The following is a 14,717-nucleotide window of genomic DNA, read 5'->3' as shown; positions in this document are numbered from 1 at the left end:
TCAGTTTGAGGCACGGAAGCGCTCTCAGCCCACTCCTGTTTATCATGGTGATGGAGCTGGTAAACAGGAAGTGAACAAGAGGGATGTTCTGGGGAGGATATTGTATGTGGATGATCTGGCTATTGTGGTGTCGATTAAGCAGGAGATGCAAGAATACTGGGGGAGTGGAAGGAGGCATTTGGGAAGCATGGGCTGAAAATGAACATGGAGAAGATGGAGGTGATGTGGGTTTGGCAGCAGAGAAAATAAATCAGCTTAGAGGGGAAGGAAATCAGACAAGGAAATAGGTTTGAGTATCTAAGGGGAACAGTGACCGGTGATGGTAAGTCAGAGGCAGAGATATGGAGGAGAATTCAGGTAGGTGCAAATGCGTGGACGAGGATGGATGGACTGATGGTAGACAGAACAATATCTGGGAAATTGAAAGGGAAAGATCTGGTTATGTGGTAACTCATATAAAGCCCATCAAAAACGACGGGTTGGAACAAGTTATTCGACGATGCAGCCGAGTGAGCGTGCCAAAGTTTGAAACCTCGGCCTAGTGTCAGGTGTGCTTATATCTTCTTTATTTATTAGACATTATACGGATGTAATTGAACACTCGTTTTACTCTACGCATGCTGCACATCACGTGCAGCGAATTTCACCTCCCTGCGTCTCGTATTTATTGTTATTTAAAAAAAACTTTTCTGTACACCGCCCTTGAGGCTCGATTTGCAAGTCACCGTCTACAATTCCAATAGAAGAAACATAAAATTAGTCTTTTATGGAAAATGTTTTTCGAGTTTGTTTTATCCTCAAAAATAGACCGTAGTGAACACACATTCGTGTTACAAGATTGGCGTTTAAAACATTCCCTTATGAAGGGGGACAGACAAACACACAAACTGACTGTTTTATATGGTAGCTGAGTAGCTACTTTCATGGACGACAGGGACGGGCAAATTAACATAACAGAAGATATCCATCACTTTAATGAAATTGCCTCGAGTAGACATTGTTCATTGTAGCCACCTATCCCTACAGTCACAAACCTAGCAGGTGTTGCTAGCATTTGTTATACTTTCTTGGAATTTGAAGTTCTGTATAACACCAACTTGATCCTGACTCTTAATTGGGCATGCTGTGATGCATATATTAGGGCCTTGGTGATGAGCTACAGGGCCTTGCTGGAAGGATCCAGCACTTGATGGAAAGTGGTGCTGAGGAAGCATTTGAGACGGATTTCCGCATGTTGGAGCACAAACTGGGCATGGTGCAGAAAATAGTGGATGCTCGCAATGCCACAACACACACCATTACGGAGCTCATGAATGTCATGGAGGAGTTGCGGTATGTGATATTTTAATTCTTGGCTTATGATGATGTCTGCTACATCAACAACAACAAAAACGATTGTCGTTATCATCTTCATGATTTATTTATATTTGCACAATTGTGTTGAAATTGGAGCATAACCTTTTGCTGAAGGGACTACAGTACTATATTTTTTTAAGCCTTGTGTTGGCTTAGCGGTTAGGGTGCCGGCTTGGGATCCCAGGATCCTGGGTTTGAATCCCGGTCGATTGCTGAATTAACGCCAGGGAGGTTGACTCAGCCTGTCATCCTTCCGAAGTCGGCAAATTGAGAACCAGCTCACTGGTAATCCCCTGTGTGTTGCAAGAGGCGACTAACAGGGTTGGCGGCAGGAAGGGCATCCGGCCATAAAACATTGCTTCAAAAAGGGGACCACTGTGCCCCAAAAAGGCCAACCCCTGCTCTGCGGGGGAAAATGGCCTCTAAAAGGTGGTACTACAGTACTATATTTGGTGACTGGGACTACTTATGCGGTTATTCCTCATTTGACGCATAGTTGTGTTCTGAGAATTTACCACGTTAGCTGAAAAAATGTAAAACGAAAGTTATTTTCCCACAATAAACAACATAGTAGGTGGAGGTTGTGCGTCCAAGCATTCCATCTTCTCCATGATTCCCGATCACGAACGACTCACTTTATTGCAGAAAATGTTGTTGCCGTAAAAAAGTAACACTGAGCATTCACTTTGATTTTATCGGCATTTGTATGCATCATTAGGAAGGTAGATTCTGTAAGTACAAGCGCTTGGTATTCGTCCGTGCATGCTGGGAATCCCACGGCCCATCTCGGACTAGTTCAGTCGGTGCTAAGTGACATCGTGGTGATTGCCGGCAATCACGTAATAACGAAAATTTACACGCTATATGAAAAATGGTCCTAGATTTATCAGCCGCTTAATAAAAAAATATTGCATTGTGTGAAACCGCGTTATGCGAGGAATTACAGTATATACAGGTAGTCCTCGCTTATTGCAAGCGTTGCGTTCCTGCAAAACCCAGTGAAAGCGAAATTACGTTAGACGAAACCTATTTTCCCATAGCAACCCATGTATTAATGGGGGGATGCGTTTTTGGCCAGTGTTTCAGATATATACCCAAATAAATAGATTTTAAACATTTAATATTATAAACAATAGACAACAGACAACGTTTGTCCTCTCCGAGTGTTGGCGTAGCAACGATGGGCATCATTAATATCACAGCTAAAATCAATGCTCCTTTAAACATTTGGATCTTGCTCGATAACAAATTATAAGGCCTGCTCAAGCGTGCTGTGAATTTGACAGAGGGTTTTCATGGTGAGCTGCTTGAATTGAGGGGTCACAGCATCTTCTTCTTCTTCAGCCCGCTGCTGTTCCAACTCCATGAGAGCCTCTTGCTAAAGGGTTCTGCATGAGACTCTAGTGAGTCCTCCATGTCCTCTCCATCAACCTCATCAAAACCAGCCTGCTTCATCAGGTCGACAATTTGTCTTTTGATCAATGGAACATCAGCAAACCCTGTGAAATTGTGGACACATATTCAGGCCACAGTTTCCTCTGCACAGTGTTCATTGTACAGTTGCTCACCTCCGCTCATGAATCCTTAATGTTTTCCAAAGCCTTTTTTATGTTGTATGCTCACCGAAACTCCTTGATTGATGGCTTTTCCTTGCCGTCGATTTCCTTGATGAGCTGCTGCATGGTACGCTTAATATAATCGGCTTCAAAAACGATTGCTTCCTGATTGGTGGGCTGTAAAGGTGAGGTAGTATTGGGTGGCGAAAATACTACCAGCACATTTTCACACCCGTCTTCCATATGCTGAAGATGCGCAGGGGCGTCGTCTACAAGCAGTAAAGATTTGTTGCCAAGGTTGTTGTTTTGCATGGAACACCTTTTTGCATGGAGTACTTCTTTCCGTGGTTGGAGAAGTAATTGATCACGTGACACTGTGTGTTAAAAGTTGTATCAAATGCGCACATGCACACAGGGCCAGATTAACCTTTTGTGGGCCTGGCGCCAAACACATTTGTGGGCCCCCATTTGGGGAATCATTGCAAAACAAAATCTGCATGTGTGGTACAGCAACCTCTTGATTAATTGCGTTCTTGAAGATAGTCGTGTAAATGAAAAACGTGTGAATTAAAAAGTAATTTCCCCATAAGAAATAATGTAAGAGGAGGATGTTCGTGGGAATGCTGCATCAATCCTCATTTTTATTGTCCTATTTTTAGGTCATTTCATCTCGATTCTTGAAGAGATTAACTTATAAAATGGGTCGTGATGACCAGACGCCTGTCCGTCTGGTCGTCCATCTGTCTGTCCATCCGTCCATTAACCTTTTGCTATTTTTTCTACTTCTTCCTTATCACCCGGCTGATTGTTCTGAAACGTGGCAGATGAATACAAGACAGTTGCCTCCACAATCGCTCAGGCTTGGAATTTTTTTTCGGATCATGGGTGCTGCTCGGATCCACCAGGGAGGGGGTTGGGGAGTTCCTCCCTGAAACTTCTAATCCCTACTCATCCCTTGTTTATCAACCAATTGCTGTGAAACCTGATACAGCCCTTCTTCTTGATGGTCCGCAGAATCGCTCTGTCTGGGATTTCTCTATTTCGGATCAGGTGACCTCCTAGAGGTTCGGGGGCTCCTGAGGAGTGTGGCGGGGGGAGGAGTGGGGTGGGGGGGGGGGGTCCCCAAAATCTGCAGAGGTCTGAACTATAACCTCAGGAGAGATAACCGTCAGCCCACTCAGGACTATTTTTTACGATTACAGTGGTTTATTTTATTTAAATTATAATTTTTCACCTGGTGTTCCTTCTCCAGCAGTAGTAGGTCCTCATTTGAGAGCTCCTCCCAGTACGAGTCCAGCAACTCCTCGACATCACCTCCTCCACCTCATCTAAGCCAACAGTCTGTCTTGGCCATTTTGACGATGTTACGTCGTGTTTTTAACACATCATTATTCACGTTGAAACCCTTAAACCCATGAACAAATTGAGGACAATGTTTCCACCATACACCATTCATACCGGAACGGGTGACTTCCCTCCAACATTCCTCAACATTACATCGAACATCCCTTATTCTAAAGGCATTCCAGAATTCCTTTACAGTCATCTGATCATTATCAGTTTATTTCACCTGCAAATCATTAAATCATTATCAGGTTTGCAAATGTTCTTTGGAGATAATACACCTTGAATGTAGCAATCACTCCCCGGTCCTCATATCACCTGTACGATTGTAAGGGATTTCAGTCGATTCCCAGGCTAATGGGGGCAGTTTGACCCATTTGGCTCCCCAGCATCCGACTGTCTGGTTTTGAAAAGCTGTTGACAAAATCTTTGTTTGACCTTGTGTCAACAGTCTTTCCTTATGAGCAGCTCTCCGCCTGTCCTTGCCTTTCTCTGAAGCGCAGCTTGGGAAACTGGGGAAATGTTTTGAGTTCTGTGTTCTTTGAAGAAAGTATATGAAGACGAATGTAAGTTGAAATGCCCTGAGTTGTTCATGGCTAGCTTTGTAGTGTTATTCCTTGAAACAGCGCTACTGGCCGATGCGCTGACCCCTCCTCATGCATGATTAATCTTAACGATCCCAATATACCTCCTGCACACTTGGTCCGAGTGTTGAGATTCCTGGGAGATTCCTGATGAACCCATTCAGCGCACATTGTACATTGAATGGAGTTCACTCCGACACCCTTCCTGCACATAGCACACGGCCACTTCCCAGTTCTTTCCACCTCACCACATGCTTTACCACTTGCCATCACCTTCGTCTTTCCGATATTCACCTTCAGACCTTTTGTCTCCATACATTCCTTCCACTTGTTCATCTTCTCCTTCAGTCCATCCATACTTTCCGCAATCAACACCAGATCATATACATACAACAACTCCCACGGTAAACCCTCCTTTACATTCCGAGCCAGCACCTCCATCACAGCTACTAATAGTAGCGGATTTAGTACCGACCCCTGATGCACTCCCAACTTCACCTCAAACTCACCACTGTTCCCGCCCTTCGTCCTTACAGCTGTGCGCGCTCTCTCGTACATTGCCATCACTACTCTGATCAACCATTCCTCCACGCCTAACTTCCTCAATGCCCATGTCACTACTTCGCGTGGAACCCTATCGAATGCTTTCTCCAGATCAACAAACCCAAGAAACAACTTCTTCCTCTTCTCCATGTACTTCTCCTGCAACTGCCTTACAATAAAGAGCGTGTCTGTCATTCCTCTTCCTGGCATAAATCCAAACTGCATTTCGTCGATCTTCACCTTCTTCCTTATCCTCCTCTCCAACACCCTTTCCAATACCTTCATTCCATGCTCCAATAACTTTATCGCTCGATACGAGCCACACCCCAGTGGGTCACCTTTCCCCTTGTATGGAGGGACGAGGGTACTCAGTTCCCAAGCCACTGGAATGCGGCCTTCTTTTACCACCAGATTGCAGATCTCTGTCATTCTCTTCACACCCCAACTTCCTGCTGCCTTCAACATATCTCCCACAACTCCCGTCGGCCCTCCCCCTCTTCTACTCTTCATTGCTTTTATCGCTTCCTCAACTTCCTTCTCAGTTATCTTCTCTGCCGGTCCTAAAACTGGGTTACTCTCTATGTTGCCATCTCATTCATTCTCTGCATTCAACAGTATTTCCATATATCTCTTTCATCTTCCTTTAATTCCATCTGGGTCGACAACGATTTGTCTCACTTCATCCTTCAAGCAACTCACCCCCATCACATCACACCTCTCTTTCGCTATCTGCTTTGCAATCCTAATACTGCTCTCTGACCTTCTTCCGAATCCAAGCGTTCTCCGAACATTTTCCTACATGCCTCCTGCACCTTTGCTACCTCTTTCTTTGCAGCCTTCTTGGCTTCGTTACTCACGCACTCAAGCCACGTAATTCCAATCGCTGATGGACGCAAATTTAAAAATGGTATAAATGACAGGCACCCTACTCCAAAAATGCACAAACACAACACGTGTAAAATGCAAGCTTACCATACTGGAACTGGAATGTATGCCATTAACAGTGTGGTGATGTCACATGCCAGGAAATGGTAGTGGTAGAAATCTCAGATTTGGAAATGGTATGTTTTTTCAATTTAAATAGTATGTTTTTTAAAAGTAGCATTATATTCTATATATATTCTTTATTTAAATGTACCAGAATGTGCACACATTAAAAATCTATCTTGGGCAATATGGGCACCATCTGATTGTGGTCCTAGTGCCAAAGCACCATTGGAGCCATTGTAAATCCGCTCTGCACGCACACACACACACACACACACACACACACACACACACACACAAATTTCGTGTCTTTTCTAGGGACAACCATTATTCAAAGGAAAGATTTAGGGATTTTTCACATGATCGTTTCTCATGACCATCGCTTGAAAATTTTAAATATGTTTTCTGACTTGTATATCTATGATAATAAAATACAATGTGTGTCTGCAAAACTGAGGGAGCAATGTGTGTCAGTCAGTCAGTGTGTGTGTGCCTCCTCTATAACTTCAAGTGGAATGGGGAGGGGGAAGGGAGAACAAATTTACCCATGTGAAGAGTGCTTTAACTTCAGCATTGCCCAGGTAAAAAAGAGAATTGTAATAACCTCTGCCACTACCATAAGGTGGCGCTACACGGTACACATATAGAGAATTTATCTCCTCTGCCCCCCCCCCCCCACCCCCAAAGACCCCCATGTGAGGCCGCAGCCATATAGCCTATGTTAACCCAAGCCCCACCCTCCACCCCCCCCCCCCAATCCTCGCCCTCCCCCTTCCTCACACACACACACACACACAAAGTTGTATGTGTACTCCGAGTTTGGAGTTTGTAAATTAAAAGATGTGACCATTCATAGAACACATATAAACAAAGCTGGGACCCCAAAAGGTTCCACAGAAAGTTTGGTGGGGCTAACCCCAAATCAGAGGGAGTAGATCGGGGACAAACAGACAGGCAGTCCTGGTTTATTATAGAGATATATTACACATTACACACACAGACACACATAACATTTTAAGTGATAAATTCCCTGTGATTGTGAATATTGCGTTTCAAGTATGTTACAGTCTGCATTTTAACGTGAAAATTGATAAGGTACGAGCATCATAGACTTGGCAGAACAAGACCAATATAACCGACATTTAACCTTGAGAAGTTGAAAGAGACATGCAAGTAACATGAAATTGTGTTCATGTGGAAGAAGGATAAATAGAAGTAACTTTTTGATTTTCAGGAAAGCGATCGATGACCTCACAAACCGCCTCACACCGCTTGAATTGGAGTTGACCAAGAGTCAGGACCAACACAGCAACCTATCCGCACACGTCTCAGAACTTGAGCAGGATGTACGCAGGCTCAACCGCTCTCTGAACAATGCTGAGAATGAGCTGGACTTCATAAAGAACTCAAATTACAGGGGTGAGATTAAAGGAAATTGAGATATCCTGTTTCAGAAGATGCACAACATTGTTGTTACAATACAACCACTATAACAGGAAAACTGGTGACCTGTTGGTGTTGTAAAAGAACACGACCTGATATAATGTTATCTATCTATAATTCCAGTAATCTCTGTCTGTACGTTTGTACGTTTGTACGTCTGTTTGTCTGTGACCGCTGTTTCTCGACAACCACGGGTCCGATATACTTTTAACTTGCCAGGTATATTGCTGGGGACCCGAGGATGTGCCTTTTCAAGGTTTCATATTAATCGGACAATTACTTACCGAGCTATGTCCAAAAAACGATTCAACCAATCAGAGAGCAGCGAACGATCGCGTGTGCCGAACGTGGCGGACACACTCTGCCTCGGATGGCACATTTGAGAGCGTATTCATTTATTTCACGTTTGCAAACTATGTTGGCGTTAAACTATGTTTTAAAACTAATAAAACCGAATTTGCGATTCATTCGCTTTCCTGCGCATTTGTGCACGCGATGGCGATTTCTTTACCAAACTCCGGAAGCCGTTCGCTTTGGACCAAACCATTGCATGTAAATAGAGGGGGGGGATTGTCACCGTACTCGCAAGCCGTTCGCTTTGGACCAAACCATTTCATGTAAATAGAGGGGGGGGATATAATTTTAGATATAGATATAGTACGGGCAATGCCCTAGTCTATCTATAATTCCAGTAATCTCTGTCTGTCTGTCTGTACGTCTGTACGTTTGTTTGTTTGTCTGTGACCGCTGTTTCTCGACAACTACCGGTCCGATATACTTAAAACTTGCCAGGTATATTGCTGGGGACCCGAGGATGTGCCTTTTCAAGGTTTCATATTAATCGGACAATTACTTACCGAGCTATGTCCAAAAAACGATTCAACCAATCAGAGAGCAGCGAACGATCGCGTGTGCCGAACGTGGAGGACACACTCTGCCTCGGATGGCACATTTGAGAGCGTATTCATTTATTTCACGTTTGCAAACTATGTTGGCGCTATGTTGGCGTTAAACGATGTTTTAAAACTAATAAAAACGAATTTGCGATTCATTCGCTTTCCTGCGCGTTTGTGTACGCGATGGCGATTTCTTTACCAAACTCCGGAAGCCGTTCGCTTTGGACCGAACCATTTCATGTAAATAGAGGGGGGGGATTGTCACCACTCGCAAGCCGTTCGCTTTGGACCAAACCATTTCATGTAAATAGAGGGGGGGGATATAATTTTAGATATATATATATAGTACGGGCATGCCCTAGTATTTCTAAATGGAGCAGAGTCCGTCCGTGTGTTCAGCTTCATTCGAAAGGGTTCTTGCTGTCATAGAATAATAGAAATCTTACGGGAAAGCTAATATTCGACTTACCTGTAACAAAAATTTCAATGTTGTAAAATATCGTCTGATTAATTACAATTCTGCCCTTTAGCAGGACTTGGTCCTCAATGTAACGGTTCCAAAGGTACCATTTTTATAATTCTACGACAACAGGAACCCTTCAGAATAAAGTGTGACTGGCACAAAAGGAGCACACAAAATTATATATAGTAATACATCTTGAAGTGAATGAATGAATGAATGATCGTTTTAAGGCCATTTTCCCCGCTAGGGCGGGGGTTGGCCTTGCGGGCCCCATGACGATCATGATTCCCTGTTTGAGGCAATGTTTTTATAGCCGGATGCCCTTCCTGACGCCAACCCTTGGTCCCCTCTTACGATGCGCAGGGATACGGTGTACCTATTCTAAATCGGGGTACACACCGTGATCATTCATCCCAGCAAGCTGGTACTCAATTTGCCTACCTCGGAAGGATGACAGGCTGAGTCAACCCCGCTGGCGTTAATTCAGCGATCGATCGGGATTCGAACCCAGGATCCTAGGATCCCAAGCCGGCACCCTAACCGCTAAGCCAACACCAGGCTACATCTTGAAGTAATGGAAAATATATATATAAAAGTACATGGAATGAGAACAGCAACACCAACACCAACAACCTGAACCGGAACCACAACCACCATGACAGCAGCAGCAACATGTTTAAAAAAAGATCATTTTTTGCATGTTTTGCTTAATTTTACATTCTCATTGAGACTCACAGATAGACATGCAATGTTTTTGTGAAGTTCAACATGCTCTCTTTTGCTTCGACCCATCAGCGAAGACACTGGCAGTAAATTGGAATTGAACAGCCATGAACTTCCTGAAGCATATGGAGATGACTAATTTAAGATTACACATTTTCCTTTTTTCATCAAAAATATCATTTTGTATCCTGAAATATAATTAAAATAATCATTGTCTTTAAAATAAAACAAAGATTTAGGACAGAAAATTCCTATATCTTGACAAAATAGTTTTTATTATATTGTACTTCAATGGGAAAAAATGTGTCATTTAATCAATAAATGGAACTTTATGAATTTTCCTGTAATTTCTGTGGCGAAATTCACATCATGCATCGCATCTTCATGATTGGCTGCGTACCCTGGCTGAATTCCTAATTCCTGCATACTCAGTCGAGTATCCTGAGTTTGGAATTGCGACCCAGAACCGACACTCCAACACGGCACTATCCCATAACAGCACTAAGTAAATGTTTGAGCCTAAATTCTGCATGGATACGGCGGATTGCTTAACCCAATATGGGGTCGATAAAAAATTACGTAACACAATTTTTTTTAGGAAGGCATGCACCGACAGGCTTGATTAAACCTTACTAATAATTTTTATTTGACATATGATTAGATTTTTTTGGGGTACCTCATCATGAGTAACACTCGGCCCAAACAAAGCCAATGGAAATCTGACGCAACAAACCCGGGCATTGTATAATCAGCAGAGGCCTACAGGCCTGATGTTTTAGCCCCACCAGAAAACCAAGATGGCGGCCATATTTTGTGTGGGTGCCATGGTGGGTGGAGTCAAGCGAAAAATGTGGGTGGGGTCTGGCAGCTATCCGACCAATGGGTGCACTTAAAAAAAAAAAAATCGACCCCTAACAACAAGAACCATTACAACAACAGCAACAGCAACAACCATGTGGAACTCTTGTAGACCTGCAACGTATCACAGGTAGAAATACTACATCGAAGACTCACGCACTTTGAAATCTATTCTCTATTACACCTGGTGTGTAGGTGCATATGACACTGTACGTGAGCAACACTTGCAATTCCAAGTGGCCAAGGAGCGTGTGAACAACTCAACTGAGTATGCGACAGGAGGTGTGAAAATGTCTCAAGCACTCCGGCTCCAAGCTGAGGATCTGGCAAAGCGCAGTCAAGGGGAATTTGAGCGGAAGAACGCAGAGCTGCAAAATGATTTACAAGAACTTTCTAATGATGTTACTCTACTGGATATCAGTAGGGTTGGAAAAAAGGTTAGTTTGTGGACATTTACGTAGTCATAAATCATTCATTGAAAAACATGCATCGATTGATTACACATAGGGCGGATTATCTTATTTTGACAACTTTATTACTCCATCTGGGGAGCACACTGTTCAACAGGCCTGGTGTTTGCGGCAGGTTTGTGGTGGTGATGAACTGGAACCGTGTGAGACATCACATTGTGGTGGGCCCGGCTGCAAAGATGCAAGTGGTTCACCACATTGTGGAGGTCCACTTTGTGGTGGTACGGTGACCACAGCCACGGATGCACTTAAAAATGCACGAGACAGTGAGGAAGAAGTGAAAAAAGCCATGGCGCTCGTGCAGCAACTCAGTCGAGAGGTGGGACCTGTTTTGCTTTCATTTGGTTAAACTTCCCGTACTCCATGGTGTCCAAATTATATTGTTACTTAAGCTACTGCATGCAGATGTTGAATGGAAGAAGCATAATATTTTGTAGTGCGGTGGTTTTGTGAAGGGTTGTGTTATTACCTCCGCCACCGAAGGTGGATGGAGGTTATATTTTATCTGAATTTTTCCGCTGATTCACGCTTCCATGAAGTCCTGCTGTAACATCTGATGTCCATGAATTTGGGAAACAATTCAGCATTATTTTTGCAAAAAATCCAGGCAATCTATGAAGGCAGGTAGATCTGTGGTATCATACTTGTGATTACAGTAAATGCTTTAATGGTATCACAGGTTTCTGTTTTTCCTTCTTTAACAGGTTGAGGTTGCAAAGAGCAAGTCTGAGAAGGTGAAACAGCAGGCCAAGGAAGTACTGGGTCGAGCAAATGCGACGCGCGATCGGGCTCAGCGTTCCGGGCATGATTTGCGACAACTCATTAGCCAGATCAAGGACTTCCTGGAGCGTGAGAGACATAAGTTACTCCATGTTGGAGTCCTGTTATGGTCGAATTGTTTGAATTGGCCAACGCATTGTTTCGCAGTGTGGTTTACTTTGCTCCAACCTGAATTATTCTGTTATTCGAGTCCAACATTAACATCCTCCACCAGAAACCATAATTATCTCTGCCCCCGAAGATGCACGGAGGTTATGTTTTCACTGCTGTCTGTCTGTTTGTCTGTTTGTCTGTCTGCTTGTCTGTCTGTGAGCAGGATATCTCAAAAAGTTATGAATGGATTCAAAATTTGGTGGACAGATTGGGTGTGTGACAAGGACAGATTGATGAGATGTTGGTGAGGATACTAGAATTTTAAAAGTAATTTTTCATCATTGAGTGGAGTTCAAATCTAGATGTAGAATGATATTTAAAAAAAATTTGGACAGGTTATGGCAAAACTTAGTGGATGAGTTGGGTAGATGACAGGGACATTAGATTTTGGTTCAGGTCCGGATGCAGATCTGGCCTATCAATGGGATACAAAACGTAAGCTGTTCAGCCAGGTGGAGGTGTGTGGTCTACCGAGTGCTGGTATCTAAGATGGCACGAAAGCTACCTAGATTTCAGATACTATGGTGATATTCCACCTTAATCCAAAGCAGTTAAAGTCCCTATTGCTTCAATCACTATGGACTGCTCTAAATCCCCTGGACATTCAAATAGAACAGTCCATAGCTTATGACGTGGCTCACTAACATGGAGGTGGTGAACAAAAATGGAAACACCAATGTAAAGTCACTTAATAGGGCATTGGGCCACCATGTGCGGCCTGTATGCATCGTGGCATAGAGCCCACCAGTGTCTGGAATTCTGTAGGAGGGATGCGGCACCATTTTTCCACAAGAAAGTCAATCAACTCACACCTGTTTGATGGAGGTGGAAAATACTGTCTCAGGAGTCGTTCCAGAATATCCCATAAATGTTCGATTGGATTTAGATCTGGTGACTGAGAAGTCCATGACATATGGATAACATCACTGTCATGCTCATCAAACCATTGGGCGACCACACGTGCTCTGTGGATTGGGGGTCCGAGGGGATCTCCACTTGCAGCCATACCAGCCATAATTATAGTCCACCAGGCCTATGCAGCATTTTTATACATGACCCTAAGCATGCTGGGATGTGAATTGCTTTGTCAACACATGGACCACACCTGTGTGGAAGCCGTTGCTTGGTGTCACTCATTTACCCAGGTGGTTCCATTTTTTTTTTGTCCACTACCTGTATATATATATATTTTTTTTGTATACTGAATTGAGGCTCGTGAAAGAGCTAACATTTACTTCACAAACAAATCAACCAGACCAACAAAATATATAAAAAGAGGGAGCGGAAGACAAGATGGGGAGAGAAGGGGAAGCACACAAACACAACATTTGAGAGCAGGGAGATGTGTGGAAGGGAGAGGGCTTGGGGGGAGGAGGCGTGGGAAGGGGGGGTGGGGGGAGAGGGAGAAGTATAAAACACAAGGACACCAAGGACTTCCAGGACAGAAGTTGGTATTTCAAAAAAGTGGAATTGGGGTGAAATTAGCGGGGGTAGAAAAGATCCAAGGTTTTGGATGGGGGAAGATAAGAGATGGTGGTGAACAGCTGTTTTAAAGACCTGGAGGGTGGAGTGGGATTGAAGAGAGTGAGGGAGTTTGTTCCAGAGGCGGAGAAAAGAGGAATGAAGGAGTGAAGGTGAGCAGAGAGTCTTGATTTTGGCAGTTTAACCATAAGAGGGATGCAGGCAGATCTTGTGCAACCTGTAGGAATATTTGCGGGACAGAGCCCAGAGAGAGCTGGGGGGGCAAGGCCAGAGAGGAGTCGGTAGAAGACGGAAAGACCACCAACCTGCCTGCGGCGAGTGAGTGAGAGGCCCTTGGAGTTAGCTTCATCGCGGGAGATTCCAATGATTCTGAATGCTTTGGTTTCAACAGCGTGAAGACGAGCTAGGTGTGAGGCAGGAGCACCAGCCCAGAGAGGAGAGCAGTATTCCATTGAGCTGTGGATGAAAGCCTTGTATGTGGTGAGGAGCTCAGGTGTGCCAAGGAAGGACTTCGCACGACGGAGGATGCCCAGTCGGCGACTGGCTTTGGAGGCCAGATTTGAAATGTGGTTTTCCCAAGAAAGATCATGGCAGATAGTGAGACCCAAAAGCTTGAGTGACAGAACTTCTTGGAGAGGATTATTCAGAAAGTGGATGGCAGGGTTGTCCAGTCGGTCTTTTCGGAGAGACATCGTAAGAGTGTGAGATTTGTCAGGATTGAAAGACATGTTCCACTTGTTTGCCCAGTCTGTGATTTTGTCCAGGTCTGCAGAGAGTGAGGAGGCTGCAGACTGCCGATCTGAGGGATGAAGAATGGAGCGACAGAGAGTAGAGTCATCAGCAAAGAGATACAGAGGATTTTCAAGAGAGTCAGAGAGTCAGATTTACTCACTAAATATCAGATTGAATAACTAGTCTTGCTGGTGTAGATCTGCGGCAGTGCCTGGCAGGCAGGTAGAAGAACGGATGAAAGAAACAGGACGTTGATCGAGGTGTGCTGACCACCATGGGAAACAATGAGAAGCTGGCGTTTCAGCTATTAATCTTTACTCTGACGAAGGGTTAACACCCGAAATGTC

At 44.0% G+C, this 14,717-nt stretch overlaps 1 protein-coding gene across 1 annotated transcript in view; it reads left to right on the top strand.

Annotated features, from left to right (window-relative positions):
• Positions 1-14,717, top strand: part of LOC137424409 (laminin subunit beta-1) — a 193,138-nt gene that overhangs the window by 144,036 nt on the left and 34,385 nt on the right. The window contains exons 27-31 of the mRNA XM_068111835.2: positions 1,142-1,332; positions 7,605-7,789; positions 10,949-11,190; positions 11,339-11,542; positions 11,928-12,072. Of these exons, the coding sequence (XP_067967936.1) occupies positions 1,142-1,332; positions 7,605-7,789; positions 10,949-11,190; positions 11,339-11,542; positions 11,928-12,072 (967 nt within the window). The remainder of the gene's footprint in view (positions 1-1,141; positions 1,333-7,604; positions 7,790-10,948; positions 11,191-11,338; positions 11,543-11,927; positions 12,073-14,717) is intronic.

Source organism: Myxine glutinosa, chromosome 4 (assembly GCF_964187855.1).
Source record: "Myxine glutinosa chromosome 4, kmMyxGlut1.1, whole genome shotgun sequence".
Lineage (NCBI taxonomy): Eukaryota > Metazoa > Chordata > Myxini > Myxiniformes > Myxinidae > Myxine > Myxine glutinosa.
Note: the sequence above shows the minus strand (reverse complement) of the source record. Positions and strands in the feature narration are given on the sequence as shown.